General features: G+C 49.9%; 1 protein-coding gene across 3 annotated transcripts in view; it reads left to right on the top strand.

Moving 5' to 3' along the window:
* Positions 1–3,179: 3,179 nt before the first annotated feature.
* Positions 3,180–24,746, top strand: part of Mvb12b (multivesicular body subunit 12B) — a 150,370-nt gene continuing 128,803 nt past the window's right edge. Inside the window, exons 1-2 of one of the 3 annotated variants that reach the window (XM_057755352.1) lie at positions 3,180–3,522; positions 18,463–18,585. In XM_057755352.1, coding sequence (XP_057611335.1) covers positions 3,448–3,522; positions 18,463–18,585 — 198 coding nt within the window. In that variant the 5' untranslated portion in view covers positions 3,180–3,447. Of the gene's footprint in view, positions 3,523–3,614; positions 3,743–18,462; positions 18,586–24,746 lie in introns of those variants that run through there. The other 2 variants (XM_057755350.1, XM_057755351.1) reach the window with 2 other exon arrangements.

Here is a 24,746-nt window from a genome sequence, read left to right as displayed (position 1 = left end):
ATTGGGCAGTAAGTTTGAGGCTGAATAGGAGAGAGGCCATGTGGTGTGTCCCCTGAGTTTGAGGGCCACCTGGGGAAGGGTGTAGGAAGGAAGCAAGTAGATATAATTGTAACAAACACTAAACCAAAACATTGGTGAGCTCTCCTGGGACCACCCACGGTACTAACAACAGCTCTTGTGGTAGAAGTAACTGGGTTCTTTATTGACATAGTTGGCTTGATTAGGTTAGGGCGGTCTTCAGAATAGATAAACTAATCAGAAGTTTTCCCCAGGATTAAATATATGATTCATTATTAGTGTATGTGAGGTGTGTGTGTGTGTGTGTGTGTTTGTGTGTGTGTGTAAGTCAGAGGACAATTTGTGTGAATCCATTCTCTCCTTCCACCCTATAGGTCAGGGATCCAACTCAAGTCATTGGGTTTGGCTGCAAGCATCTTTATCCACTGAGCCATCTTTCCAGCCCTACAAGGATATACTTACTATCACAATCTTTTAAAAAGCCTTAGTTGCTTTCTTCTCTGGTAACAGAATAGTTTTTTTTTGTTGTTGCTGTTGTTGTTGTTGTTTTTTAATGTCCTGGCCATCTTGGTAGTTCTAAGTGACCACAACTGTTGAAGCAAATTTCCCAGCTTCCCTTGCAGTGGAGCATGATCATGTGGCTATTTCTGGCCAATGCAATCTTAAGCAGAATTGCTGAGACAGTTTCTGGAAACACTTTGCTTCCCATTTCCTGCCTTGGGAAAGGAGACCATGACATCTGAAGCAGGGGAGCAAGCCTGTCCACAAGGAAAAAGAACCAACCTGAGGAGACCAGTGTACAACGCAAGAACCAATTGAAGGACAAACCCGAGGATGCTCGTGCTCAGTGGAAGGACCAACCCGAGGATGCTGGTGCCCAGTGGAAGGACCAACCCGAGGATGCCGGTGCCCAGTGGAAGGACCAACTCGAGTATGCTAGTGCCCAATGGAAGGACCGACCTGAGGATGCCGGTGCCCAATGGAAGGACCAACCCGGGGATGCTAGTGCCCAGTGGAAGGAGATGCACTCTTTGCTTTGTTTTTATGTGTATGGGCCTGAGTATGTGTACCATGTGAATGCAGGTGCTTGAAAGAGGCCAGAAGAGAGCTTCAGATACCGTGGAACTGGAATTTCGGGTAATTGTGAGCTGTCTAGTGTGGATGCTGGACCTGAACCTAGGTCTTCTCTGAGAGCAGCAAGTGCCCAGCTCTCCAGCCCAGGATGTGTGCTCTTAATGACTGTTCCCACATAAGGACACTGAAGGAAGAGGACTGGTGTCCAGTGAAACACGTGCATCGTGTTCCTAAGTGAGATGAATACCTTAACATAGAAATGTTGCTTTGTGTGTAAACAATCTCTAAGAGACAGCCAAAGTTAAAGATCAGTGTTTGGCCTAAATATCTTTACGCATGGCAGAATATTTATAAATAAATACAAGTGCATGCAAAAATTGACATTTATATACAAAGTGCATTATATTTTATAACTTGGTGTGTGTGCATGTGTGTACATGTATGGGTGTGTCTGTGTTCCTATGTGTGTGGGTGTACATGTATGTGCAGATATGTGTGGAGGCCAGAAGTACACATTGGGTGTTGATTTCATGAGGTGCACTCCTTAACGTGTTGAGACAGTCTCTGAGTGGGGCCTGGGGCTCTCTTACAAGGCTTAGATCCATGGCTAGTGAATTCCAAAGACCTGCCTGTCTGCCTGCCTGCCTGCCTGCTTCCCCAGTGTTGGGATTACAAGTACAAACCGTCATGCCCAGCCGAACTCATGGCAAATACTTTACTGACTCCCTACCCTCAGAACCTGCTTTTTACTGAACAAAATGCCATGGGGATCATAGAGAGTTTGGGCTAGTTTTACAGCAAACTGGATCAGAAACTACACTTTTATTTAGAAGGCCGACAGCCATATTCTTAAGTGTGTCTGTCTATGGCTGTGATTCATACAGTGGGAGGTTAACTGATGAGCTTTGAAATGAGTGGACTTGGCCCAGCTGATTCTGGGGAATGGCTGACTCCACAAGCGAGCCTGGTTTTTGTTTTACTGCTGGACATTACAGAGGCTTCTGTGTTTTAACACTGACAGTAAGTCTCCCAAAGGTGGCCAGACGGGTGGCATGCAGTACTTTGTTAGATAGCAGACACCCTTTATCAAAGTGCATCCATCCTGGTCTCTAGGGACAGCGCTCCACACTTGTGTTCTTTGGCATAATCTCTGTTGGATCTTGGTATCAAGGTTATGATGAACCTGGAGATACATTACTTTTTCTTTTTCCTTGAAGCAGTTTTGTTTTGTTTTTATTTTTGGACACAGGGTCTCCCTATGAAGCCCTGGCTGTCCTGGAACTCACTATGTCTGGCCTTAAACTCACAGAGATCCACCTGCCTCTGCCTCGTGAGTGCTGGAATTAAAAGCGATCGCCACCACACCGGGCTTTGTAGCAGCTTAATAACACAGATTATCTGTTCCCTCAAGGCGTGATTGGACTTGCTATCCATCTATGTGGACCTATGGTGTTTCTGAGTGGCACAGATGCCACGGGATCTTTGGCTCCACGGACACTTCTGCTTGGCACACTAGCTTCAGGATCTGGCTATTTTGGAAAAGCCTGGGATATGTAACTATGAGTCTTGGTGCATGAGCAAATCAAGCCGGCTACTGTGTATGATTTTAAATGTCCAGTTTAGCACACATCCCTTCTTCAGGGCTGAGGCCTGGCTGTGTAGGGGGAGGTGGTTCAGGGATCAAAGGCTGTTGCCGCCTTTCTGTCCAGCCTGAGGGCTCTGCTCCATTACATTGTGACTTCTTGTAAGGTTCCCTGGGCACTGCAGGGGCAGGTATCCCAATCTAGATGCCTCCTCAAGGCTTGCCCCCAGGCCTCTGTGGGTAAATCATTAGCCCAACAAGAGGGGCGAGCTGAGACCTGCTCTGAGCTTGGGGTCAGTCTGAGGCCCCGGCTGCGCCACATTAGGTCAGCTGGGCAGTGGGAAGAGCAGAGGGGATTGCCCTGGGGTGCAGTCAAGCCTACAAGGGCCAGGTGGGAGGGTGTCCCTGAAAGGGCCACTCCGGGCCTGCAGGCCTGGTGTCAGAGCGTCTTCCAGGGACCTACGACCGGCCGAGCCGAGCGGTGGGCGAAGGGGACGGCAAGGCCTAGCGGAGCCGAGCGGAGGCCGACTGGGGGCGGGGACCGAGGGCGCCGGGGGCCACAGGGCGGTGCGCTCCCGGCTCCGCCGCAGGCAGCGCGCCCCTCCCGCCCCGGCCCCGGCTCTCGCCGCCGCTGTCGCCGCCGTTGCCGCCGCCGCCGCCAGGCCGCGCCCCGCCCCTCGCCGCCGCCGCTCCCGGGGAGGCTGCGCTCGAGCTGCGGCGCCGGCTGCAGCCGCCTGGGCCCCGGGCCCGGCTCCTCCCGCGCCGCCCGGGCGATGAGAAGCTGCTTCTGCGTGAGACGGAGCCGGGACCCGCCGCCGCCGCAGCCGCCGCCGCCCCAGCGGGGAACAGTTAAGTGAGGCCCGCGCGGGAGGACGGGCGGGGGCGGGCGCGGGAGGAGCCGGCCGGGCCCAGGCCTGCGGGCTGCGCGCCCGGCCCCGCGTGGGGACAGGCCCGGGAGGGCGGCCTCCGCCCGGCTCGGTGCTGCAGGCTCCCGGGGCTCCGGCTCGGCCTTGAGGCTGGAGCGAGCTGGGGACTCGAGTGGCAGCCCCGCTCCGAGGGTGGAGCCAGGTGAGGGGCGACAGGCTTCACGGGGGGCACACGCTGGGGACAGTTCCCTGGACTCGCTTGGCCTGGGGTCCGGCTCTCTGCTGTCACGTGGGTGCGGTTGAGCACGCACCTGACCCTCAGGCATCATTACCTGGGGGTACCCAAACTGTAGAGCACCTGTCTGCAAGGTGACCAGCCATCCAGGAAGCACGGTGGGCTTGTTGATGCAACCTCACCTTGCAATGGCTCCAGCCAGGGCAAGTGAGGCCTAAAGGGGCTGCTTGGCACAGCACCAGGGACCACATCCTCAGAGACAGGAACTGTGAATGAGGTAGACCCAGGAGCATCTTTGTTCTCTTTGTCTTCAGCACACAGCTGTCCCTGAGTTATAGCCTATTTCTCTTCTGTCCCCTGACCCCCAGGACCTGTTCAGCAAGACAAGGGGGAAAACGACAGGCAGGCCCAAGGCAAATGGCCATTGCCCCTTCTCCCTGCCCCCACGTGAGACCCAGAGCGCCTGAATTTCAGCCACATTGGCAGGCAGAAGGCAGGGCTCCTCTTTCAGGGCCTTTGTCTCTAGTGGTGCCTTCTTGGAGAGAATGTTTCCCGACAGCTGGCTGGATCCTATCTCCTTTTACCAGGACTGCCAAATCTTATCAGTTGCCTTAGAAAAGTTAGAAGATAAGCCCCCTGGAGAATCCTTTAGTAAATGACAAACTCCAAGTAGGCGGAGGTTACCAGAGATGGTGGCACCTTTCTTGCCAGCTGGGAAATCACTTGGGGGTGCTTTGAGGAATTGTGCCACACTCAGCGTTTAAGTGAGTCTCTGAGAATCGGGGCTTCTGCAAAGGCTCGGTCACCAAGACCTATGGAGGTTGATTGACTGTGGTGGTTGGTTCATTGAGTATAATAGCATCACCTTGTCTCCTCATCGTCCCTCCCTTTCTCTGGTACTGTGTCCCTGATACAGGCTAGCAACCTTTGCTGTGCCTATGTTGGTGGACCTTGACCACTTCAAGAATACTTCACTAAGGTTCAATCAGGGGCTTTAGAATGAGACCCTGCCTGTGTCTGGCTTTTCTTTTCTTTTCTTTTCTTTTTTTTAATGTGCTGCCATTTCCTGGTATGTAGACTGAAGCTAATGAGTCTATCATAGGGTTCTGGTGGGGTAGATACGAAGTGTTGCATGGGAAGCTAACATAGGGCCTGCCTTGGTATGGTGAGTTACCAGTAAAAGCAGTTAGCAATCTTCCACGGGCCCAGGATCAAACCTGTGCGAACTGGTGAGCTCAGCCACTGCGCTCCCTCCGCGGGCCCAGTTAGCAGGCACAAGAACAACCTTCTCAGGGCAATAGGAAGCTATGGTATAGTGATTCGGCTTGAATCTGAGGGCTTGGGTTGAGTTTTGTCCCACTCTTTAGACCGTAGGTGACCCTAGTAAAGCCCTCTTTCTTTCTGGAATCCCCATTTTCTTAATTGTAAAAGTGGCTTACAAATAATACTTACCCCATAAGGATCATCAATCAGGAAGGCACTTGACCTTTCAAGAGGTGGAGAGCCTCATGAAAATTAAGTGCGATCCAGCACTCAGCAGATGCTTGCATGATTTGCTGCTGGGGTCAGGCCCCACCAGAAAAAGAATTCAGGGGATATCTTGACTTTGTACATGTTACAAGATCACGTGGCCATGTGAACGCAATGGCTGAATGCCCTCTCAACGCTTGAGGAGTAAGGGAGAGTCCCAACATTGAGTTTCTGTCCATATCATGACAGAGCTGCCTGAGGGCATCAGAAGCCATGTGGTGTGGGTCCCTCTGCTATGGCCAGCTAGGAGTGCTCCATGCTTCATGTCCAAGAGCAGTAGCCTCACGACACAGCCACACAGTGATGGCGTTGGAGTTGAGGATGGAGTCTCAAGTGCTGTTGGGACGAGGAAGGTGGTGAATGACCGCATGGCTAGGTGTGGTTGGCTGAGGACACGGCTACTGGCTGTGCATGGTGAGCAGAGCCCTCTTTGGCAGTCGGTGATGCGGGGCCACTGGATGCCTACAGCAAACTGCTTTCTGTCCCTGGGGCTCTCCTCAACCTTCACCTTACTGTGCTGCCCCAAGGAACTGTGGTTTCCCAGTCTCTGCGGAGCAGGGGTCTAAGTCAGTCCCTCACTCCAACTGCCTGGCAGGAGAGCCACCAACCAGCAGGGTGTGTGACATCACCTCCCTTGTCCTGGACATCCTATGGGCAGTGTTTGGTTTAGTTGACACACTCCTGGCGAGATGCTAAGCTTGTCCTGGCAGAAATATGAGAGCCCCATGGGCCCAGCTCCCAGGGCCACACACAGGAGCTCAGTATCTCAGCTTCTCTGGGGAAGGAGGACCCTCTATTGCCTTCTAGCTTACTTAGTAAAAATAATGTGTTCCTGTATTCTTTTTATCTATAGATACAGGCATGTGTGCGTATGCCACAACCACTCTTAAAAAACTAAAAAACTAGATACTGACAGAATGTTCAAAAGAGTGCCCCTATGGCCCGTAAAGGAGAGATGTACATGATCTTCTTAAAGATGAGCTTTGTGCCTGAGAGCAGGCGAGGGTAGCGTGTGTGGAGGTCAGAGGATAGCTGTAGGAGTTGACTCACTCCTTCCACCATGTGGGCCCCGGGATCAAACCCAGGTCAGAAGACTTAGTGACGAGTTCCTTCACCTGCTGACCCATCGTCCTGGCCCATACGAGAATCTAAGATTTATTTTTATTTTAAATTATCTCTGTGGGGGGGGTCATGTATACATGTGTGCAGGTGCTCATGGAGGCCAGAAGAGGGTGTTGGAGCCCCTGGAGCTGGAGCTCGAGGGGGTTGTGAGCCAGCCAACACAAATGTGGGTCCTCTGCAAGAGCAGTACACTGTCTTAACCCCTGAGCCATCTCTCCAGTCCCATACGTAAGTTCTTTTTTTTTTTTTTTTTTTTTTTTTTTTTTTTTTCGAGACATGTTTTCTCTGTGGTTTTTGGAGCCTGTCCTGGAACTAGCTCTTGTAGACCAGGCTGGTCTCGAACTCACAGAGAGAGATCCGCCTGCCTCTGCCTCCCAAGTGCTGGGATTAAAGGCGTGCACCACCACCGCCCGGCCATACGTTAGTTCTTAATGAGCCAAACCAGCCAGTGAAGTTTATGGAAATGCAGACTCCAGGGCTTCATTTTCAGACTTCACTGAGGCAGAATGTCCAGGAAACAGACCCCAGAACCTGCACACTTAGTAAGCTCATTTGGAGTGTTCTTATGTCTGCTGAGATCTGAGACACACAGTTCTAGACACTTAGAAAATTGTTAAGTGAGGTCAGCATCAACTTTACCAACTTAGCCAGGGGGAAGTGTATAGATCGACGCAACTGATCTGAGGAACTTCTCTCTCTGCTTCTCTCTCTCTCTCTCTCTCTCTCTCTCTCTGTGTGTGTGTGTGTGTGTGTGTGTGTGTGTGGAGGTCAGAGGTCAGCCTCAGGTGCTATTCCTCAGAACCTTCCGCCACATTGTTTGTTGAGGCAGGGTCTCCCATTGGTCTGGGTTCATGATAATCGGCTAGGCTGGCCTAGGCTGGCCAGAAAGCTTCCTATCTCTATCTCCTCAGCACTGGGATTACAAGCATGGGTCACCATTTCTGGCTTTTTTTTTTTTTTTTTGAAAAAAAAATTTCCGCCTCCTCCCCGCCTCCCATTTCCCTCCCCCTCCTCCCGCCCCTCTCCCCCTCCCCCCACTCCTCTTCTCCTCCCTCTCCAGTCCCAGGAGCAGTCAGGGTTCCCTGCCCTGTGGAAAGTCCAAGGTCCTCCCCCCTCCATCCAGATCTAGGAAGGTGAACATCCAAACTGTCTAGGCTCCCACAAAGCCAGAACCTGAAGTAGGATCAAAACCCCATGCCATTGTCCTTGGCCTCTCATCAGCTCTCATTGTCCGCTATGTTCAGAGAGTCCGGTTTTATCCCATGCTTTTTCAGTCACAGTCCAGCTGGCCTTGGTGAGCTCCCAATAGATCGGCCCCACTGTCTCAGTGGGTGGGTGCACCCCTCGTGGTCCTGACTTCGTTGTACATGTTCTCCCTCCTTCTGCTCCTCATTAGGACCTTGGGAGCTCAGTCCGGTGCTCCAGTGTGGGTCTCTGTATCTATCTCCATCCATCGCTAGATGAAGGTTCTATGGTGATATGCAAGATATTCATCAGTATGGCTATAGAATAGGTTCATTTCAGGTTCCCTATCCTCAGGTGCCCAAGGAACTAACTGGGGACATTGCCCTGGGCATCTGGTAGCCACTCCAAGTTCAAGTCTCTTGCCAACCCTTAGGTGGCTCCCTTAACTAAGATATGAGTTTCCCTGCTCCCCATCCAACCTTCCTATATTCCCAATCATCCCGTTTCCCCGAGTTCATCTCATCCTCTCCTTCACACTTTTCTCTCTCCATCTCCCCTTACCCCCATCCCACCCTACCCCCAAGATTCCAATTTTTTGCCCGGCAATCTTGTCTATTTCCCATAGCCAGGAGGATAACTATATGTTTTTCCTTGGGTTTGCCCTCTTGTTTAGCTTCTTTAGGATCACAAATTATAGACTCAGTGGCCCCTATCCATGGCTAGAAACCAATTATGAGTGAGTACATCCCATGATCTTCTTTTTGGGTCTGGGTTACCTCACTCAGGATAGTATTTTCTATTTCCATCCATTTGCATGCAAAATTCGAGAAGTCATTGTTTTTTACCGCAGAGTAGTACTCTAATGTGTATATATTCCACACTTTCTTCATCCATTCTTCCATTGAAGGACACCTAGGATGCTTCCAGGTTCTGGCTATTACAAATAATGCTGCTATGAACATAGTTGAACAAATGCTTTTGTCATATGATAAGGGATCTCTTGGGTATATTCCCAAGAGTGGTATTGCTGGGTCCAGGGGTAGGTTGATCCCAATTTTTCTGAGAAACCGCCACACTGATTTCCAAAGTGGTTGCACAAGTTTGCAGTCCCACCAGCAATGGATGAGGGTACCCCTTTCTCCACAACCTCTCCAGCAAAGGCTATCCTTGGTGTTTTTGATTTGGCTTTTTATTTATATATTTATTTATTTAAAAATTTATTTTACGTGTATTTATTTTGCTTTGTATGTATGTCGGTACACTGTGTACATGCCTGGTGCCCCTAGAGGATGGAAGAAGGTATCAGATCGCCTGAAACTGGGGTTGCAGATGGCTGTAAGCCAACATGTAGGTGCTGGGAATTGAACCCAGATCCTTTGGAAGAGCAGTTAGTGCTCTTTACATCTTTACAGCTGAGCCATCTGTCCAGCACCACCCACCTGACTCCATCTGATTTTTTGTCTTGGGTTCTGGGGGCTGAACTCGGGTCATCCTGTATTTTCAAGGCTGAATCATTTCTCCAGCCCTAATTGCTGGACTTTTTTTTTTTTTTTTTTTTTTTTGGCTTGCAAAATTGAAATCATTAAACAACTCCCCATGTCCCCTTTTTACGGCTCCTGGCAGCCTCCATTCCACTTTCTGTCTCCCTGAGTAAGACCGTGCTGGGAGCCTTATGAACTGGAATGCTGCGGTGTGTAACTTTTCCTGGCTGCCTTATTTTACTTAGCACAATATCCTCACAGTTTGTCACGTTACGGTGTGGGTCAGATTTTCCCTCCTTTTGAGGGCTGAATGAATGTTGATTGAACATATTGATTGTATTTCATTTGCCCATTCATCATGTTTTGGCCATTGAATAGGCTGCTCTGACTCTGGTTTCAATTCTTTGCTGTATATAGCTAGAAATGGATCATATGGAAACTTTTTTTTGTTTGTATTTTTGGTTTTTGTTTTTTGTTTTTTTTGAGACAGGGTTTTTCTGTGTTCTGGAACTAGCTCTGTAGACCAGGCTGGCCTCAAACTCACAGAGATCCACCTGCTTCTGCCTCCTGAGTATAAGACAGTTTTCACTGTGGTTGGGTTTTAACTTGCATTTTCGATGGACTTCCTAGTTGAACATCTTTTCTTATACTGCACACAGTCCGTGCGTTGCTCACCTGTGGAGAAATGTTTGTTCTCGTTTTCCCACTAACAAACGCGTGAGTTGACTTTGTTTAGCTGTTGTTCTTCATAGGACCCCTCATCTCGTATCTGTGAGCAGATATGGTTGACAGATATCTTCCTCTAGTCTTTGAGTTGTCTTTTTACTCTGTTGATTGTGTCCTCTGATGCAATTCTGGATGTTTTATTCACACAGTAATTACATAGAGAAAATGTATCTACTCCTCCGGCTTCATGTGGTGAAAACTCAGGCCTGGGTTGAGTGATTTGTGTACAGCCACACAGCTGTGAGTGTCTGACCGTTGGCTGGCATTCTGGGCTGACTTGAAAGCTGTTGCCTTCTCCATTACTATGCTCTGCTGGCCATCCTACACTGACTGATAACATAAGGGGGCCTGGGAGATTTGAAGGAACTCGTGTAGGTGGGAGAAACATAGCTGAGTCCTGGCATACCTTGCTTTAGACCGCTGGCTTGCCTTGGCCTTGGCGCTGCACCTTATCCTGTGAACTGGACAGCAGTGTCGTTTTTTTTGTTTGTTTGTTTGTTTTGTTTTGTTTTTTGAGACATTTCTCTGTGTAGCCCTGGCTGTTCTGAAACTCACTTTGTAGACCAGTTTGGCCTTAGACTCACAGAGATCTGCCTGCCTCTGCCTCCTGAGTGCTGGGATTAAAGGTGTGTGCCACCATACCTGGCACCATTTTTTAAAAAATTGTGTTTAATTGGATTTTGTTTGTTTGTTTTGACATTTCATAAACTTTTTTTTCAGAGCCCATCTGCTGCTTTCTGTGCCCTCAGAAGTTGCTCTTTGTTCATACCATTGTGTCTTTGTCAGTGTCTTTGAAACTTGTACCATCCTCACCATCTGTTTTCAAGGGAGACAGTTCTTCTCTCTAAAGGAGGTGCCCCCCTCATTTGCAGCCCCTTGCCTTGGGGAGATTCTCTGCAGCCTGGGTTCACATCTCGTCTGTTGCTGTCACTCAGCATTGTGACGCTTCTCCCAGTTCTCATTATCCAGCCTACCCCAGACCCAGAACATGGGTAGGGAGAGAGGTTGCTGTTGATGGACAAGCTCCTTAGGACAGTCTCCTTGCAGTCAGCTGGGACAGCTTTAGCCCCTGCAAGGCCCTCATCCATCACCATTCCATTGAGATCCACTTTAGAAAAGCCTAGAAGACTGCAGGGTCTCTTCCCTCCACAGATATGTACTTCTGTGGTTGAGGTTGTCCTTCGGGACATCAGTGACCCTGCCTGGGGTCCCATCAGAAGGGGACAGATAAGTTTGCTTCTACTGCAGTCTCCTTAATCCAGTGAAACTTGGGCAGTATTTGAGAAGGCAAGAACCTCGTTCATTCATTCTTTATCCATACGTAGGCCATGTATTGAGTACCTAGTATGAGCATGGCTCTGTGGTACACTTAGCACACCTTTGAACAGTATGAGGAGAGTGCATAGTCTGAGTGTGCATGCATCTTTGTTCACACTTGTTCTCATGAGCATATGAGTATGATAAAACCACCTGCTAAGGATGATATTAGATCTTTGGGTCCTGGCACTTGTCTGGATAGGTAGCTGGAGAAGGCTCAGGAAAATTTGAGGGATGCCTGGGATGTTGAATGGCAGGGTAGGCGGGTGTCTGGGATGTTGAATGGCAGGGTAGGGTGAGCGAGAAGCTGAGTACTCTTGGCTCACCTGTGATGGGGAGGGAGAGGCTGGGGAACCCATTCTGAGATTCTTCTTAAAGGAGGGTCACCTTCAAGTTCGTTCCGTCTTATTCATTCATCATTTTCTTATCAAACATGTAATAAGGACCTGCAATGGGGTTCTTGAACTGCAGGTGGTGACCAGCTGTTTGATCAGCTGGGATCCTGTGAGAATGCAGCTTCTTAGGCTCCTTGCCCAAGTCCCTGGCAGCCCTCGGAGTCTGTTTCTAGTATAGGCTCGGGGCTGTCGGTATTAGCAGCTACCCAGGAGGCACTCCTGCGTCCAAGCTGCCATCAGAAAGTCAGAAGACCCCTGCTGCCAGATGTAGGAGAATATCCCTCGTCCTAGCTCTCCACAGATGTCTGCCCTGTTAGCGGGGAGGCGGGAGATTGTGTGAAGTGAGCCAGGTTGGGGGTGTCAATGGGATATGCAGGTGAAGTCGGCTAATAGGTTACCAGATACACCCCTGAGTCTTAGGAGAGAACCGGAAGGCTCTTGTGGAAGCTGTCAGCTGTCAGATGGACTGATTAGACTGATGAATGTCCTAGAGAAACACTCAAAACGGGAAAGCCAAAAAGGATATGGGCTGTAAGGTAACATGGCACTTCTCCTCCACTTATGCTGACCATCAGACAGCGGTATGACTCATTTATACTATGACGTAAACATAAACAGATCCTTGCTCCTGGGACCTCCTAGGATGATTATGTTTGCTGGGCATTTTTCTCTTTGGGATCTCTAATATGGCACCACCAGTCTAGACTCGATGGTAATGGACATGATCAGCCCTGATTTCCTGTGATCATAAACCAGGCAGAATGAGACTCACCTGTGTCCTAGTGGATTCTGCCTTCCAGCTGGGTTCCAGGGCTGTGTGGAGCTGGGTTCCAGGGCTGTGTGGAGCTGGGTTCCAGGGCTGTGTGGAGCTGGGTTCCAGGGCTGTGTGGAGCTGGGTTCCAGGGTTGTGTGGAGCTGGGTTCCAGGGCTGTGTGGAGCTGGGTTCCAGGGCTGTGTGGAGCTGGGTTCCAGGGCTGTGTAGAGCTGGGTTCCAGGGCTCTATAGAGCTGAGTTCCAGGGCTGTGTGGAGCTGGGTTCCAGGGCTGTGTGGAGCTGGGTTCCAGGGCTGTGTGGAGCTGGGTTCCAGGGCTGTGTGGAGCTGGGTTCCAGGGCTGTGTGGAGCTGGGTTCCAGGGATTGTGTAGAGCATGTTCTTTAGCAGCTTTGTCTGGGTAGTGCTGGGAAGCTCTACCCTACATTCGTGTGCTTTATGAGAACTACATGTGGTCTTCAGATGACTAATATAATTCTGAGAAGGGTCTGATTGGAATGATGCATTTGTGTACCAGAATCTTCTGTTAGGAAAAACTCAGCTTTCCTGGGGGAAAAGGAAGGGCTCACCATTGTTTGTTTCCTAGCTGGAAAATTCTGTGTCCCAGGAGAGCTTAGAAAAATATTTGTCATCATTTCTGGTATCATAACAACCCTCCCCATAGTCAGTGGCCTGCTGCCTTGACTGTCCAACAGCAGTGGCCCAGGGACTTGACTTCTGATGGTCACCAACTTAGCTGTGTATAGACCAAGGGTCAGGTAGAGCAGGTCCTCTATGGGGCTCCCCAGCAGATGCCTCTCAGTGTGCACCATCCCTCTCAGGGACCTGATTGCTGGCCCCGCTCTGTCCTGGGTGCTGCATGGTGCTGGTCTCAGCTTGAAGCCTCCATGTGGGGCAGGTTTTTGTACTTCTGTTCTGTATGGTGTGGTGTGTGATGGGGAGGTCCAGCCATAGTTTACCTTCCCCAGGATAGGGCTGTGTCCTTTTTCTCTTCTTTGCAGAAAGGTGCTGATGCTTGGGAGGTCCCGGAGACCCTACCACTGGGAAAGAGTTGCAGAGTCCTCCCTGTCTGAGGACACCTGGTTGTAGTAGCAGCTTCACTGGGGAAAGAGTTTGCCCTTGTGCAGCAGGATACAGGTAGACAGTTTGTGTTTTTGATGCCCTTGAGCTTGGACTCCAAGCAAGCTGAACACAGTTCATCCTTCTACAGGGACTTAATTAACCCACTGATTTTTGCCATTTCAATTAGTCAGCCAGTTTAACCTGCTCTCCCCCCTCCCCCCAGTACTTTGAAATTACTCTTTCCAGAAGATATGTGATCATGCTTTTAGACCTGGCAGGCAGTGCTGGCGCTACTTCTGAGCACCCTTGCCCATGCTCTCTGCGGGGAGGCCAGGATGGCAGGGAGGCCAGGCCTCCTTTGAAGGCAGCAGCTCCTGCCCCCTGCAGTCCTTGCTCTGGAAAACACTTTAAACTCCCCAGCCCTCTCCCCACTGCTGGAAGGCCTCTGTGGAGGGGCAGTGTGTTGTTAGCTGGGTTTTGATTTCAGTACTGGAGTTGATAAAACGAGATAAACCCCAGGCTCACTAAGGCTGTGGAAATTAAACAGAGATGATATCAAAGTTCCCCTGAGTTTTCAGCGTGCTGCAGGCGCTTCACTGGGGCTGGAGGCAGCCTTTGATTCTGAAACAATGAGCAGCATCAGTTAAACCCAGAACTGCTGACTTTTAGGGATTATGTGCATGGTTGTGGTAATTCTTTGATCAGCTACAAGGGAGCAGTGTAGCGTCTGCCCGCTACACTGTGAAGGGGCACCATAGTTAAAGCTCATTTCTCTGTGAGCCTGGGATGACAGTGTTGTTGAGGTGCCATGCTGTGGGGGGGCCAAACCTCCTCCTGGCCATCTTCCTTTGTAAACACATCTAGCATGGCGTGGAGGGGGGAAGACTCCCCTCGCTTGAAAGACCAGACTCAACTCACCTTGTGCTGTGCGTGCAAACACTCTTGCCTTGCTCTCTTGCCTCGGAGAGTTCTCTCAGGGAAACACAGGAACAGATGCCTGGATCAGGGCTCTGCAGCCCTCAGCCTGGGAATGATCCGACAGACACCGTGTGCCCCCACTCAGGAGAAGTCACTGGGGACAATATCAGATGGCTTGGAAGGTTACACGTGGAGAAGAGCTCAAGGTCACTGTCACCACGGCCAAGAGCAGACGTACCCAACACTGAACTTCCTTACCTGGCCTGTGTTGAGAACCCACTAGGTTTCAGATTGGTTCAGTATCTGCCATCTAGTCACCCCAATAGGGGGGCACTCTGGCTTTCCCTGTGGACACCTTTCTGCCGCTGTAGCTGGACATCACAGGCTTGCCTCTGGCTCCCTTCCTCCAGGTTAGCCATGCTGCTGTGCTTGGTAATGGAGCCCCTGTGTGCTGTGGATCCTGCCCGCACTAGGCCATAGATCAACCCATTCCCTCCCGTGCCGAGCTCAGATCTCCCTCATTAGGCCTGAATTTACCTCTGTCCTACACAAACATGGCCTTAGCTCATTTTTATTGTTGTAAATTATTTATGAGGGGAATGTTGAATCTCGAAACTGAGGTGTGAGGAAAATTAATCCCAGGTTACTTTTATCTTTCTGTACTTTCTTCCCCTTTGCTTGACTTATTGAGCTATGGCCAGAGAAAGAAGCGCTTTGGCATTTTAAAATATAATTAGTGTTGAGACTGCTTTCCCTTTCGGGCAGGATGTTGGTCTCTGTGCAGTGAAACAGCACAGGCTAGACTGAGGAGGATGCGTGGCTGCCGGCTGCCGGGCTATGGGAACAAGCCTCAGTTTTCCCTTATTCAGAATAAGGCTAGCTTGGTGGGCCCTCCTGCTCGGAGGTGAGTTTCAGCCACCTTGCAGAGTTCTGTACAAACTTAACAGGGATTTGTTCACATGATTGAGGAGCCACTAAGGGGGACAAGAGTTGCTGCAGGGAGGCCTTTTGTATTTACCCTGTCACTTCCTGCCTGGCAGGTCAGTGATGTTCTTAAATACATGCTCCCTTGCTCTCCCGCTATTAGGCTCACATTCGTGGCCCCTCTTCTTCCTGTCAGAGGCCTGGCCCACGACCCTGGTGGCAGGGTGCTGTTCTGCTCCTGCGCCTTCCCTTCTAGCAGGAGGCTCCAAGCAGCCTGAGGAAACTTGGAGTGCAAGTTGATAAATGGCCTTTTGTTAGGAGGTCAATCGAAGTGACGGCAGAGATGCTGTTAAAAGTAATTTGCAGTCAGAAATATGTAATTCAGGGCAAGCCACTCTGAGCTATGGCCTCTGCCATGGATATCTTGGGCGTTTCTCATTAAGAGGCTCTGTGGCTGGTGGTGGCCATGCCCCACCGTCGAGTGGAACAGCCCTGCAACAGCCATTTGTCTCCGAGGCACAAAGACTGCCCTTATCCACAGGGCACAGGAACTCGGCAACCAGGGGAGAGAGGCAGAGTCGGGGGAGCATGGAGATGACTGCGGCCGGGCCAGACCTGCTGTGGGCTAGGCAGGCTGGGTTCCTGCGCTTTGAGGCCTAGCTCTTTGTCCGTTTTAGTTGGAGACTGTCTGCAGCCATTTTGGAAACTGCTGCTGGGTGCCTCCCCGGGTGCATTGTGGGAGCAGTATCTTCCCCTTGCAAGTACACTCGTCCGCCTGCAATTGGCAGTATGTGTCAAATAAGAGAACCCCTGTCGTCGTCGTCATGCCTTGTGGAGGGCGTTGCCATCCCAGACCATGCATCTCCCAGCAATGAGATATTCCTTGTGTGTGCTGCTCCCTTCATCTCTCTGTCTCCCTCCCCTTTCCATCCTTCTTCTCCTTCTTTTCATTTCTTTTTCTCGTTTTCATTCTCTGTCCCTCTTTCTCTTTTATAGTAAAGGCAGTAGTATTTAAATTTTTTGTTTCACATGTTTTTTATTAAATTCACAGCATGATATTTAACACTGGCAGGATTCGTACATTCTGCTAATGAGTTGCTAATTACAAAACATTTTTGGTAACCGACAGCAGGTACCAATATTTTGCAAACTGCAGCCTTGTGGTTTTTATGTTCCCCATAATACAGGATATTTCAGGGGCAGAGGCATTTTGTTTAGTGATTTGCTCTGGATTGGGCAGGTGCAGGTATTTAACCCTAAACCCATATTGGGGTCACACGTGGAATCACTCGGTAACTATTTGCTTAATACCTACTGGGTGTAAGCGCACTAAGCCCCATGCTGTTAGAGATGAAACTTGCTAGACAATGAAAATTGGAACTAGGAAAGAATATGGTGGTGTGGCATGGTCTCCACCTTCTGCCCTCGGCTGTTGGAAGCTTGTTTTTGGTATAAGCCAATAATATATAACTCTGTAACTTGGCTAAGAGGGTAGGGGTGCCAGGCCCTGCCAAACCCTCTGTTTCTGGGGTGTTTTGTGGGTTCTGCTGACTAAATGGGTGACCTGCGTAGTATTTTGGTGGTTCTTGTGGGGCAGGCTTACTTGGGGTGGCCAGTGCCTTTTGATAAGAGCCTGCCTCCTGCTGCCTCCTTAGGCAGGATGTTTGGTTTGCTTTTGAAACTAGCCAGCGTTGAGAGCACTGCAGCCAGTGGGACTTAATTGCTGTAGAGTGAGGTGGGATTTATTTGTTCTTTTCCCACCGCCCGCCCAGTGAAAGTCCTGCATCAGGTGTTGCTCTTTATATTTGGTTTCCGGGGCAGGGACACTGAGCCAGGCCTGCTGCGCTCCTCTCTACGCTGCGCCAGCCTCCTCCGCTGGTCCTGCGCAGAAGCAGCGAGCAGCAGAGTAGTAATTCCACATCCCTTCTTTTCATCCAAGTGACCAGTGAGAATTAGGATCACTCCTGACCCAGGGGCGGCTGAACTAGACAAAGAAATGGGCCAGACCTCTAGTAAGTGGTGCCTCCTAGTTCTGGCCCAAGCCAGGCCCCATGTGTTCTTAAGCCTTCCAGTCCACATGCTTTTCTTCTGGGTACCTACTGTGTCCCATGGACCTCTCCGGGCCCTTTTATATCCTTCTGGGCGCCTACTGTGTGCCGTGGACCTCTCCGGGTCCTTCTTTTATATCCTTCTGGGCACCTACTGTGTGTCATGGACCTCTCCGGGCCCTTCTTTTATATCCTTCTGGGCACCTACTGTGTGTCATGGACCTCTCCGGGCCCTTCTTTTATATCCTTCTGAGCACCTACTGTGTGTCATGGTCCTCTCTGGGCCCTTCTTTTATATCCTTCTGAGCATCTACTGTGTGTCATGGTCCTCTCCCGGCCCTTTTATACCCTTCTGCACCTACTGTGTGTCATGGTCCTCTCCCGGTCCTTCTTTTATACCCTTCTGCACCTATTGTGTGTCGTGGTCCTCTCCGGGCCCTTCATTTGTATCCTTTCTCTTAGTTTTTTCAACAGCTGGGGAGTGGACCAAGACTTCATTTTACAGTTGAGGAAAAGCAGGGGCTCCCAAGGTTTAATTTCTTGTTTAGACACTAACTTGTAAATACGGAGTCCAGAGCCCCACATACCTCCTGTGCCCATGCCCTGAATGCCTTCTGTGGTTTTGGAGCTCGTTAAGTTGTCTACTAAATGTCTAGTTGTCTGGATAGGCTGTACGTTTGGAAGCCTAGCCCCATATGGGGGCACTTGAGACTTTGCTAGGGGTGGCTCGTCCAGAATTGGTCCCTGTTCAGAAATCAGACAGTTGGGAGTAGAATTAGGAATAATGTGGGGTTGGGCAGGTAGTTCAGTGGGTAACATGCTTGTCTGTCCTACATAAAGCCCTGGGTTCCATTCTGAGTGCCGTATAAAACTAGATGTACATACCTGTAATATGAGCACTTGGGAGGAGACAGGAGTTCAAGACCGGCCTGGACTATAAGGTCCAGGAGTTCAAGATCGGCCTGGACTATAAGGTAATGTACTTTGGGGTTTGAATTGAAATTACCTCCTGGGAGCAGACAGGAGCCCTCAGCATTCCAAGCTAAAGGCTTGAGGCGTAGTGAGTGAATTCTTAATCTGAGTTCAGGGTCAGATAAGGCCCTGGTGAAGAATGTGGACAGCGGCAGAATTCTGTCTGCGGGGCTGCCCTCATTCACGTTAAATGCCGAGTTTGAATTTTGTGCTCTCTGTTTCCTTTTCCAAACCAGGACCAAGCCACCATGCCTGAAGTCAAAGAGCTCTCAGAAGCCTTACCAGAGACACCGATGGACCCCATCACAGGAGTCGGGGTGGTGGCTTCCCGGAACCGAGCCCCGACAGGCTATGATGTGGTAAGACCCAGAGCCAGCTTGTCGGCTCTGCTCTCTGTCTAAGAACCTGTCCCTGGGTGGAAGAACTAGAGTGACCAAAAGAGGAAAGTCACAGCCAGAGGAGGCAGCCATGAGTGTCCTGCTTTGGGGGTCATGGGGTGTGGGAAGATTTCCTGACCTTGGCCATAACTGGCTTTGGGTTATTTTCCACCCTTTAATTAGACCCATTGATGTCTAAAGTCACTTCTAGTTTTGATGCTTCATGAAAAGGAGTTAGGGAAGACCTTGGGGTTGTCTTGTATTATCCCAGCAGTGTGAATGTTCTGAGCATGCTGTCCTTGGCCATAGCTGGAGCCTGTGCAGGGCTCCCCATTGTTGGGGCCAATAATCAGGTAACTCTTTGTCATGGGCCTGTCCTGTGCCTCAGAGTCTATGTGCAGCACCCTTGACCTTTACTTAGTTGAGGTGAAGAACACCCCAGATGTTTCTAGATGTTCCCTGGGGAAGGGTGGTGAACAAAATCAGTCCCCACTGAGAACCTCTTTGGTCAGTCTACCTCAGGTCCTCGCTACAGAAAGAGAAGCCCATTAAAAACAACAACAAAGAAAACCCAGGAAAGCAAAAACTCCCCTTCCCGAGTGAGTGAGAAGCTCAGGATGAGAGCAGGCGCTTTTTTTTTTTTTTTTTGGACAAAGATTTGCATGTGGCCTGTCCCCTGTCTTCAAAGCCCAGTTAGAATGTGTGTCTTTCCATGAAGTAGAATCATTAGGTATGACTTTGTCCCTTAGAACTCCTGGGGAAGCTAATCGAAATGCCCCTGATGGGAGAAGCCGAAGTGTGTTTTGATGAATTGGGTCTGAGATGCACATGATGCATCAGGAAGGGCTTGATCTGATCTGCTGGTAGACCGTCCAGGCCCATTGCGTGGATTGCAGGAGGCTCAAGCCCTGGGCCCGGGTCTCACATCTTCCTGCTCTTCTCTGTCTATCAGTATCTGTAGCATTCTGGCTGCCCCTTTGGGGTCACTCAGACCACTTGGCTAGTGGGCTCCAGATGACCTTTGGTAGTTTGACTTTCTGGAAGTCTCCTGAAGGCTGACAGGGGCACAATCTATCCCTGTCATTTTCTTCTAACATCTAGCTCAGGGCAGGAGAGCATGGTGTCAAATGAGTGAAATTAATAAGCACATTTCACCATCGTGTCGTACCATGCATTTTAGTGGAAGGTGAGCAGGGCAAGAGGCTGGAGCTAGCGTGCCTGTAATTACCCAGGCCGCACACGACCCTAGGCTCCTCTAAGAGCTCTTTCCGGGAGAGGGGCGTATTCCTCTCTTCTCTTGCCTTTGGCCTCTTATGAGATAAACATCTCATTCCCAAGAGCCATGAGTTCAAGGGGGAAAGGTGGAGAGGGCAGGGTGAGAAGAGGCACTTCCCGTTCTTTCATCTCGAGTTCCATATTAAGTCAGCAGAAGTGCAGGAATGTTTTGGGAAGGCTCCAAGAACTGACCAGAGGATGAGTAAGCCTGTGGCTGCTGGAGGCTAGACCACTCTCTAGGATTAACCCCCTCCTTCCCTCACACAGTGAGACTCTGACCAGCTTCCTGCTGTTAGTCACCAGAAGCACCGCTGGCCTCGGGCTGCAGGCTGCCATAGAAAGGCTTTTTAGGTACTGCTGTTGCTTGAAGCTAAAAATGCCGTCAGTTCATTTATAGAAATGTAATTTAATGACTTCCTTTCTCTCTGGATGGACCAGGGAACTGGAGATCATTTATTAACTGTCTCCATTTCTGCAGTCTTCTACAAACAGCCTCCTGTTTCTGTCACGTGCCCAGGTCTCGGAATGACAGGCTGATGGAACCTGCCCTCAGAGTTTGGGGTGGGTCTCAAGAAAGTGTAGAAAAGGTTCAGAAGCAAAACTGGGTGCAGAGTGAGAGGGAAGTGGGGTGAGAAGACTCAGTGTGGGGAAGAGTGAGGGAGGTGGGAGTGAGTCCTGATGTGACATCGGGAGCAGCTCTTTCCCGTCAGAAAGGCCGGCAGGTGTCGAGCTGGCCTGGGCACAAACGGGAAAGATTCCAGCGGAGAGAGGGTGCAAGTGGCCAGGGCCTGTCTGATGTCCAACTGTCAGAGAATGGTTGGGGGCCGTTTCCGATGTTTGGCTCTCACTTCTTCCTGCTGCTGTGTGCTGGGAAGCCGGCCTTGGTGGTGGCCTCCGTGCAGTGTGTGAGTTGCCCCCCCTCCCTTCCTTCCTCCCCCTAGGCTCCCCCCCCCTCATCTCCCTTCCTTTCAGTAATGTTGAAACTAATTAGGCAACAAAACATTTCTTCAAAACTGCTGGTCCTGCATAATCTATAGATGCCCAGTATGTCCCAGGCGTCTTTAGGATCACCCAAGCCGCCAGTGTTTGAATCATTGGATGGATGTAGGTGCTGTGGGTGCTGTGGGTGCTGTGGGTGCTGTGGGTGCTGTGGCTACGCTGGGACAGAACAGCTCTCCTCTGGGCAGTGGCTGGGTGACTTAGGGATCAAAAGGACACACAGGCTTAAAATTGGAAACTTGCAAATGAGAGGCCTATTGTCACTAACCAAAGCAGAAAAATAAAAATAAAAGAAAAGAAAGAAAGAAAGCCCACAAAACACAAAACTCTCTGTTTAGTGCTGAAGCGGGATCAAGAAGGCTTGTGTGTTTCCAGAATGCTCAAGGACTGAAAACCCTCCAGAGGAGGGCAGCGAGCGCTTGCCTGAAGCCTGTGGTAGACATCACGTGGAACGTGAGCCACACTTGTTCCCCTGGACTGATTGGAGCTGCCGCTCAAATCTCTAGAAAGGCCAGGTTGTGGGAGGAGGCCCTGTGAGGGCAGGAGACCTCCATTCCACAGGTGCTCCTCCTCCTGGGCCACACCTGTAGCAGGTGGGCGATAAGGGACAGCTTACCCCGTCCCTCTCGGTGTCACCCTGCTGGCAAGGGGCTGCTCCTGAGCAAAGAAATGAGGGCTCCAAGCAGCCTCTGTCACAGGCTGGTTTCTTTTCAGAGCTGAGCTTGTTTTGATGAAGGCACAGGTGTCCCTCTTTTGTTTTGGTAGAAAATACTTTAAACCAAGTTTTATTGAAAATGTGGAAAGAGGTTTCCTGTGGCTTGAATCTGGGCCACTCCTGTGAACTGTCTGGGCACAGACCTGCTCCTGAGAGGAGGACTCACTTGACACTGGGTGTCGGGAGTACAGTGGCCATCATTGTGCAAGAGGCCAGCAAGGCTGCCTCAGGAAGTCTGTCAGAAACTGCGGCTTCCTGTGGCTGCGGGGGAGGAGCTGTCTTCTCTTTTGGCCTCTCCTACCCCTATCACCCCCCCACCTTGCCGTGCAATTCCAGGGTTGATCAAAGGCTCACTCAGACAATTGTGTGTGTGGAGGATGGACAGTGTCTTGATACTTCCTTCTGCTCACAGAATTATCTGGTTTACTTTTGTTCAGACTTGTAAAAAAAAACCTCAATTATTTGACTCGGCAGAGAAATTAATTTTTCTTTTTTAAATTGAAATTTAAGTTTTGAGGTAATTATGGATTTATATGCACTTTAAGAACAAATGCGACCACTTTCAGCCTTTGTCAGGGATCAAGTGACGAGGGGGCACAGGTGTGGTGTGTACTTCTGCCCGTGGTGTGTTTGGAAATGGCAGCTTGTTTCAGAACCAGGCCCCTGAGTCTAATCAAATGATTTGTGATCAGTGGATCAGGAGCAGGTTGCTCTTGAAAAGATGGTTTTCGGCTCGTGGTTCTCAAGAGGAACAAGCATGTCCTACTGCTGGGCAGAGCCAGGTGGGGAGGGACCTGGAGAGCAAAGGCAGCTCTCCAGGGTAAGGGCCTTTGGTGCAGCCTCTGTGGGCAAGGCAGAGGCAGGTAAGCAGACTGCAGCCCATCTAGTGTAAATGGTTGTGGGTTTTGTGCCACAGCTGTGGTGTCTGGCTGGCAGGTATCTGGTGTGTGGGTAGTGGGCATTTTCTCAATCAGTGATCGATGTGAGGTATGTTCTGGCCAGCTTTTGTTATCTTGACAGAAACCAGAGTCATCTGGGAAGAGGGACCCTCAATTGAGGAATTGCCTCCATCAGACTGGCCTGTGGGACATTTCCTCTTTCTTTTTTGTTTTTAAGGGTTTATTTATTATTTTTGTTCCTATGTATGTAGAAAAGACTGAATGAATTTCTGTGCTGTTGGTGGAGAGCAGAGAGGCTTCTTGAGTTAAAGGAGTTGTGAGCTCCCTGTGTGTGAGTGCTGGGCAGTGAGCCTGGGTCCTTGACGGGATCGTTGCAAAGTGCTCTTAACCCCTGAGCGTTCTTTCCGTCCTCTGGGGTCATATTCATTCTCTCTCTCTCTCTCTTTAGTTTATGTGTATGGGCATTTTGCCTTCATGCATGTCTGTGTACCAGGAGGCCAGAGGATGGTGTTGGATCCCCTAGAGCTGGAGTTCCAGATGGTTCTGAACCACCATGTGGGTGCTGGTAATTGAATCTAGAATCTTCTAGAAGAGCACCCCCCAGTGCTCTTAATCACCGAGCCACATCTATCAAGCCCCCGTGGGGCATTTTCTTGATTAATGATTGATGTGAGAGGGCTAAGCCCTCTGTGGGACATGCCACCCTGGGGAGGTGGTCCTGGGTTCTATTAGAAAACGGGCTGAACAAGCAGTGGAGAGCAAGCCAGTAAGCTGCTTTCCTCCTTGGTCCCTGCTTCAGTTCCTGCCTCTAGGTTCCTGCTTCTGGGTTAACTTAAATTAACCCATCTACTTTTTGCCTCTGGACTTTTATCTTTTTCTATTTCTGTATATCTTACTTTCCTTCTTGAATCGTGGCTAGCTGAGTGGCTGGCCCCTGATGTCCTCCTCTCCTTGTTCTCTTGCTCCTCTTCTTCCTCAGTTCTCCTTCTATTTATCCTTCCTGCCTGCCAGCCCCGCCTCTCCTTGCTCCTGCCTCACTATTGGCCGTTCATCTCTTAGATGAATTAGACCATCAGCTGTTTAGACAAGCAAAAAATCACAGCTTCACAGAGTTAAACAAAGGCAGCATAAACAAAACCAACACACCTTCATTAACCACACAGTGTCTTCTTGAGTGTTTCCTGCATGTGCACTTCATGCTGTGCCACATAGCGTCATGTTTACCACAACAGCACATGTGATCAAGTAAATTCACGAGGAGGAAATCCATATTTACTCATTTTCATTGACCTTGTTTTTTTTCTTTCTGGGCCTGCCTTGTTGTGGAATAACTTTTTGTACACTGTGTAGAAGTATCACTCTGATTGGTTTAATAAAAAGCTAAATAGCCAATAGCTAGGCAGTATTTTGGGGGTAGAGAGGATGCTGGAAAGAAGAAGGCAGAGTCACCAGCCAGACATGGAGGAAGTAGGGAGGCAGGATATACAGTATGCAGATGAGGTAAAGGAGTCTCGGGGCAGCATATAGATGAATAGAAATGGGTGAATTTAACTTATAAAAGCTAGTTAGAAACAAGCCTAAGCTATTGGCCAAGCTTTCATAATTAAAATTAAGTCTCTATGTCATTCTTTGTGAGTTTGTGTCCCCAAAAGAAAAGTCTGCCTATCCTACCTTTATCTCCTCCTCTTCCCTGAAGGAAATTTCACTGAAAGTAGGATGGCCCTTCTTTCTGGGCACCATGATCTCTAGAGAGCAAAGGCTGAAGACCTTCCTGGGTGACTGCCTCTGGATCCCATGTGCTTGTAAATAATCCTTTGCCCATGGTCTGAAGTTAGTCCAATAAACTCAGCAGCTCCTGGGGTGGCCTTACAAGGTGTAGTGCATGTTGTTTCCATCTCCCCAGGGAAGACATTCTCTCCACTGTTGGATCTGAAGTGTACTGTTTGGTGAAGCGGAGCCCTGGTCTGTGCGGCGGTCATCACTTCCCTCTTCTCTTCCTCCCCGACTCCCCAGCCTTCCCCCGCGCAGTGTAGAGAATGTCAGCAGTTCTGGCTTGTCTAAGGAGTTGTCCTGCATTCCGTCTGTGTGCAGCTGACCTGAGGTGGCTGTTTGAGTTGTCCCCAGCCTGGGCTGTTCAGAGCAAAGCCACTGTGAGCATGTGCAAACATGCTTTCTCCCTGTGCTTAATATTAAGAACTGGAGTGGCTGTAGCTTTTATGTTTAAGGCAGTGACTTATTCGAGTTAAGTTTTTTTT

The sequence above is a fragment of the Chionomys nivalis genome, chromosome 22 (genome assembly GCF_950005125.1).
Source record: "Chionomys nivalis chromosome 22, mChiNiv1.1, whole genome shotgun sequence".
Classification (NCBI taxonomy): Eukaryota; Metazoa; Chordata; class Mammalia; order Rodentia; family Cricetidae; genus Chionomys; species Chionomys nivalis.
The sequence above is the reverse complement of the archived record's forward strand: the minus strand, read 5'-3'. Positions and strand labels throughout refer to the sequence as shown.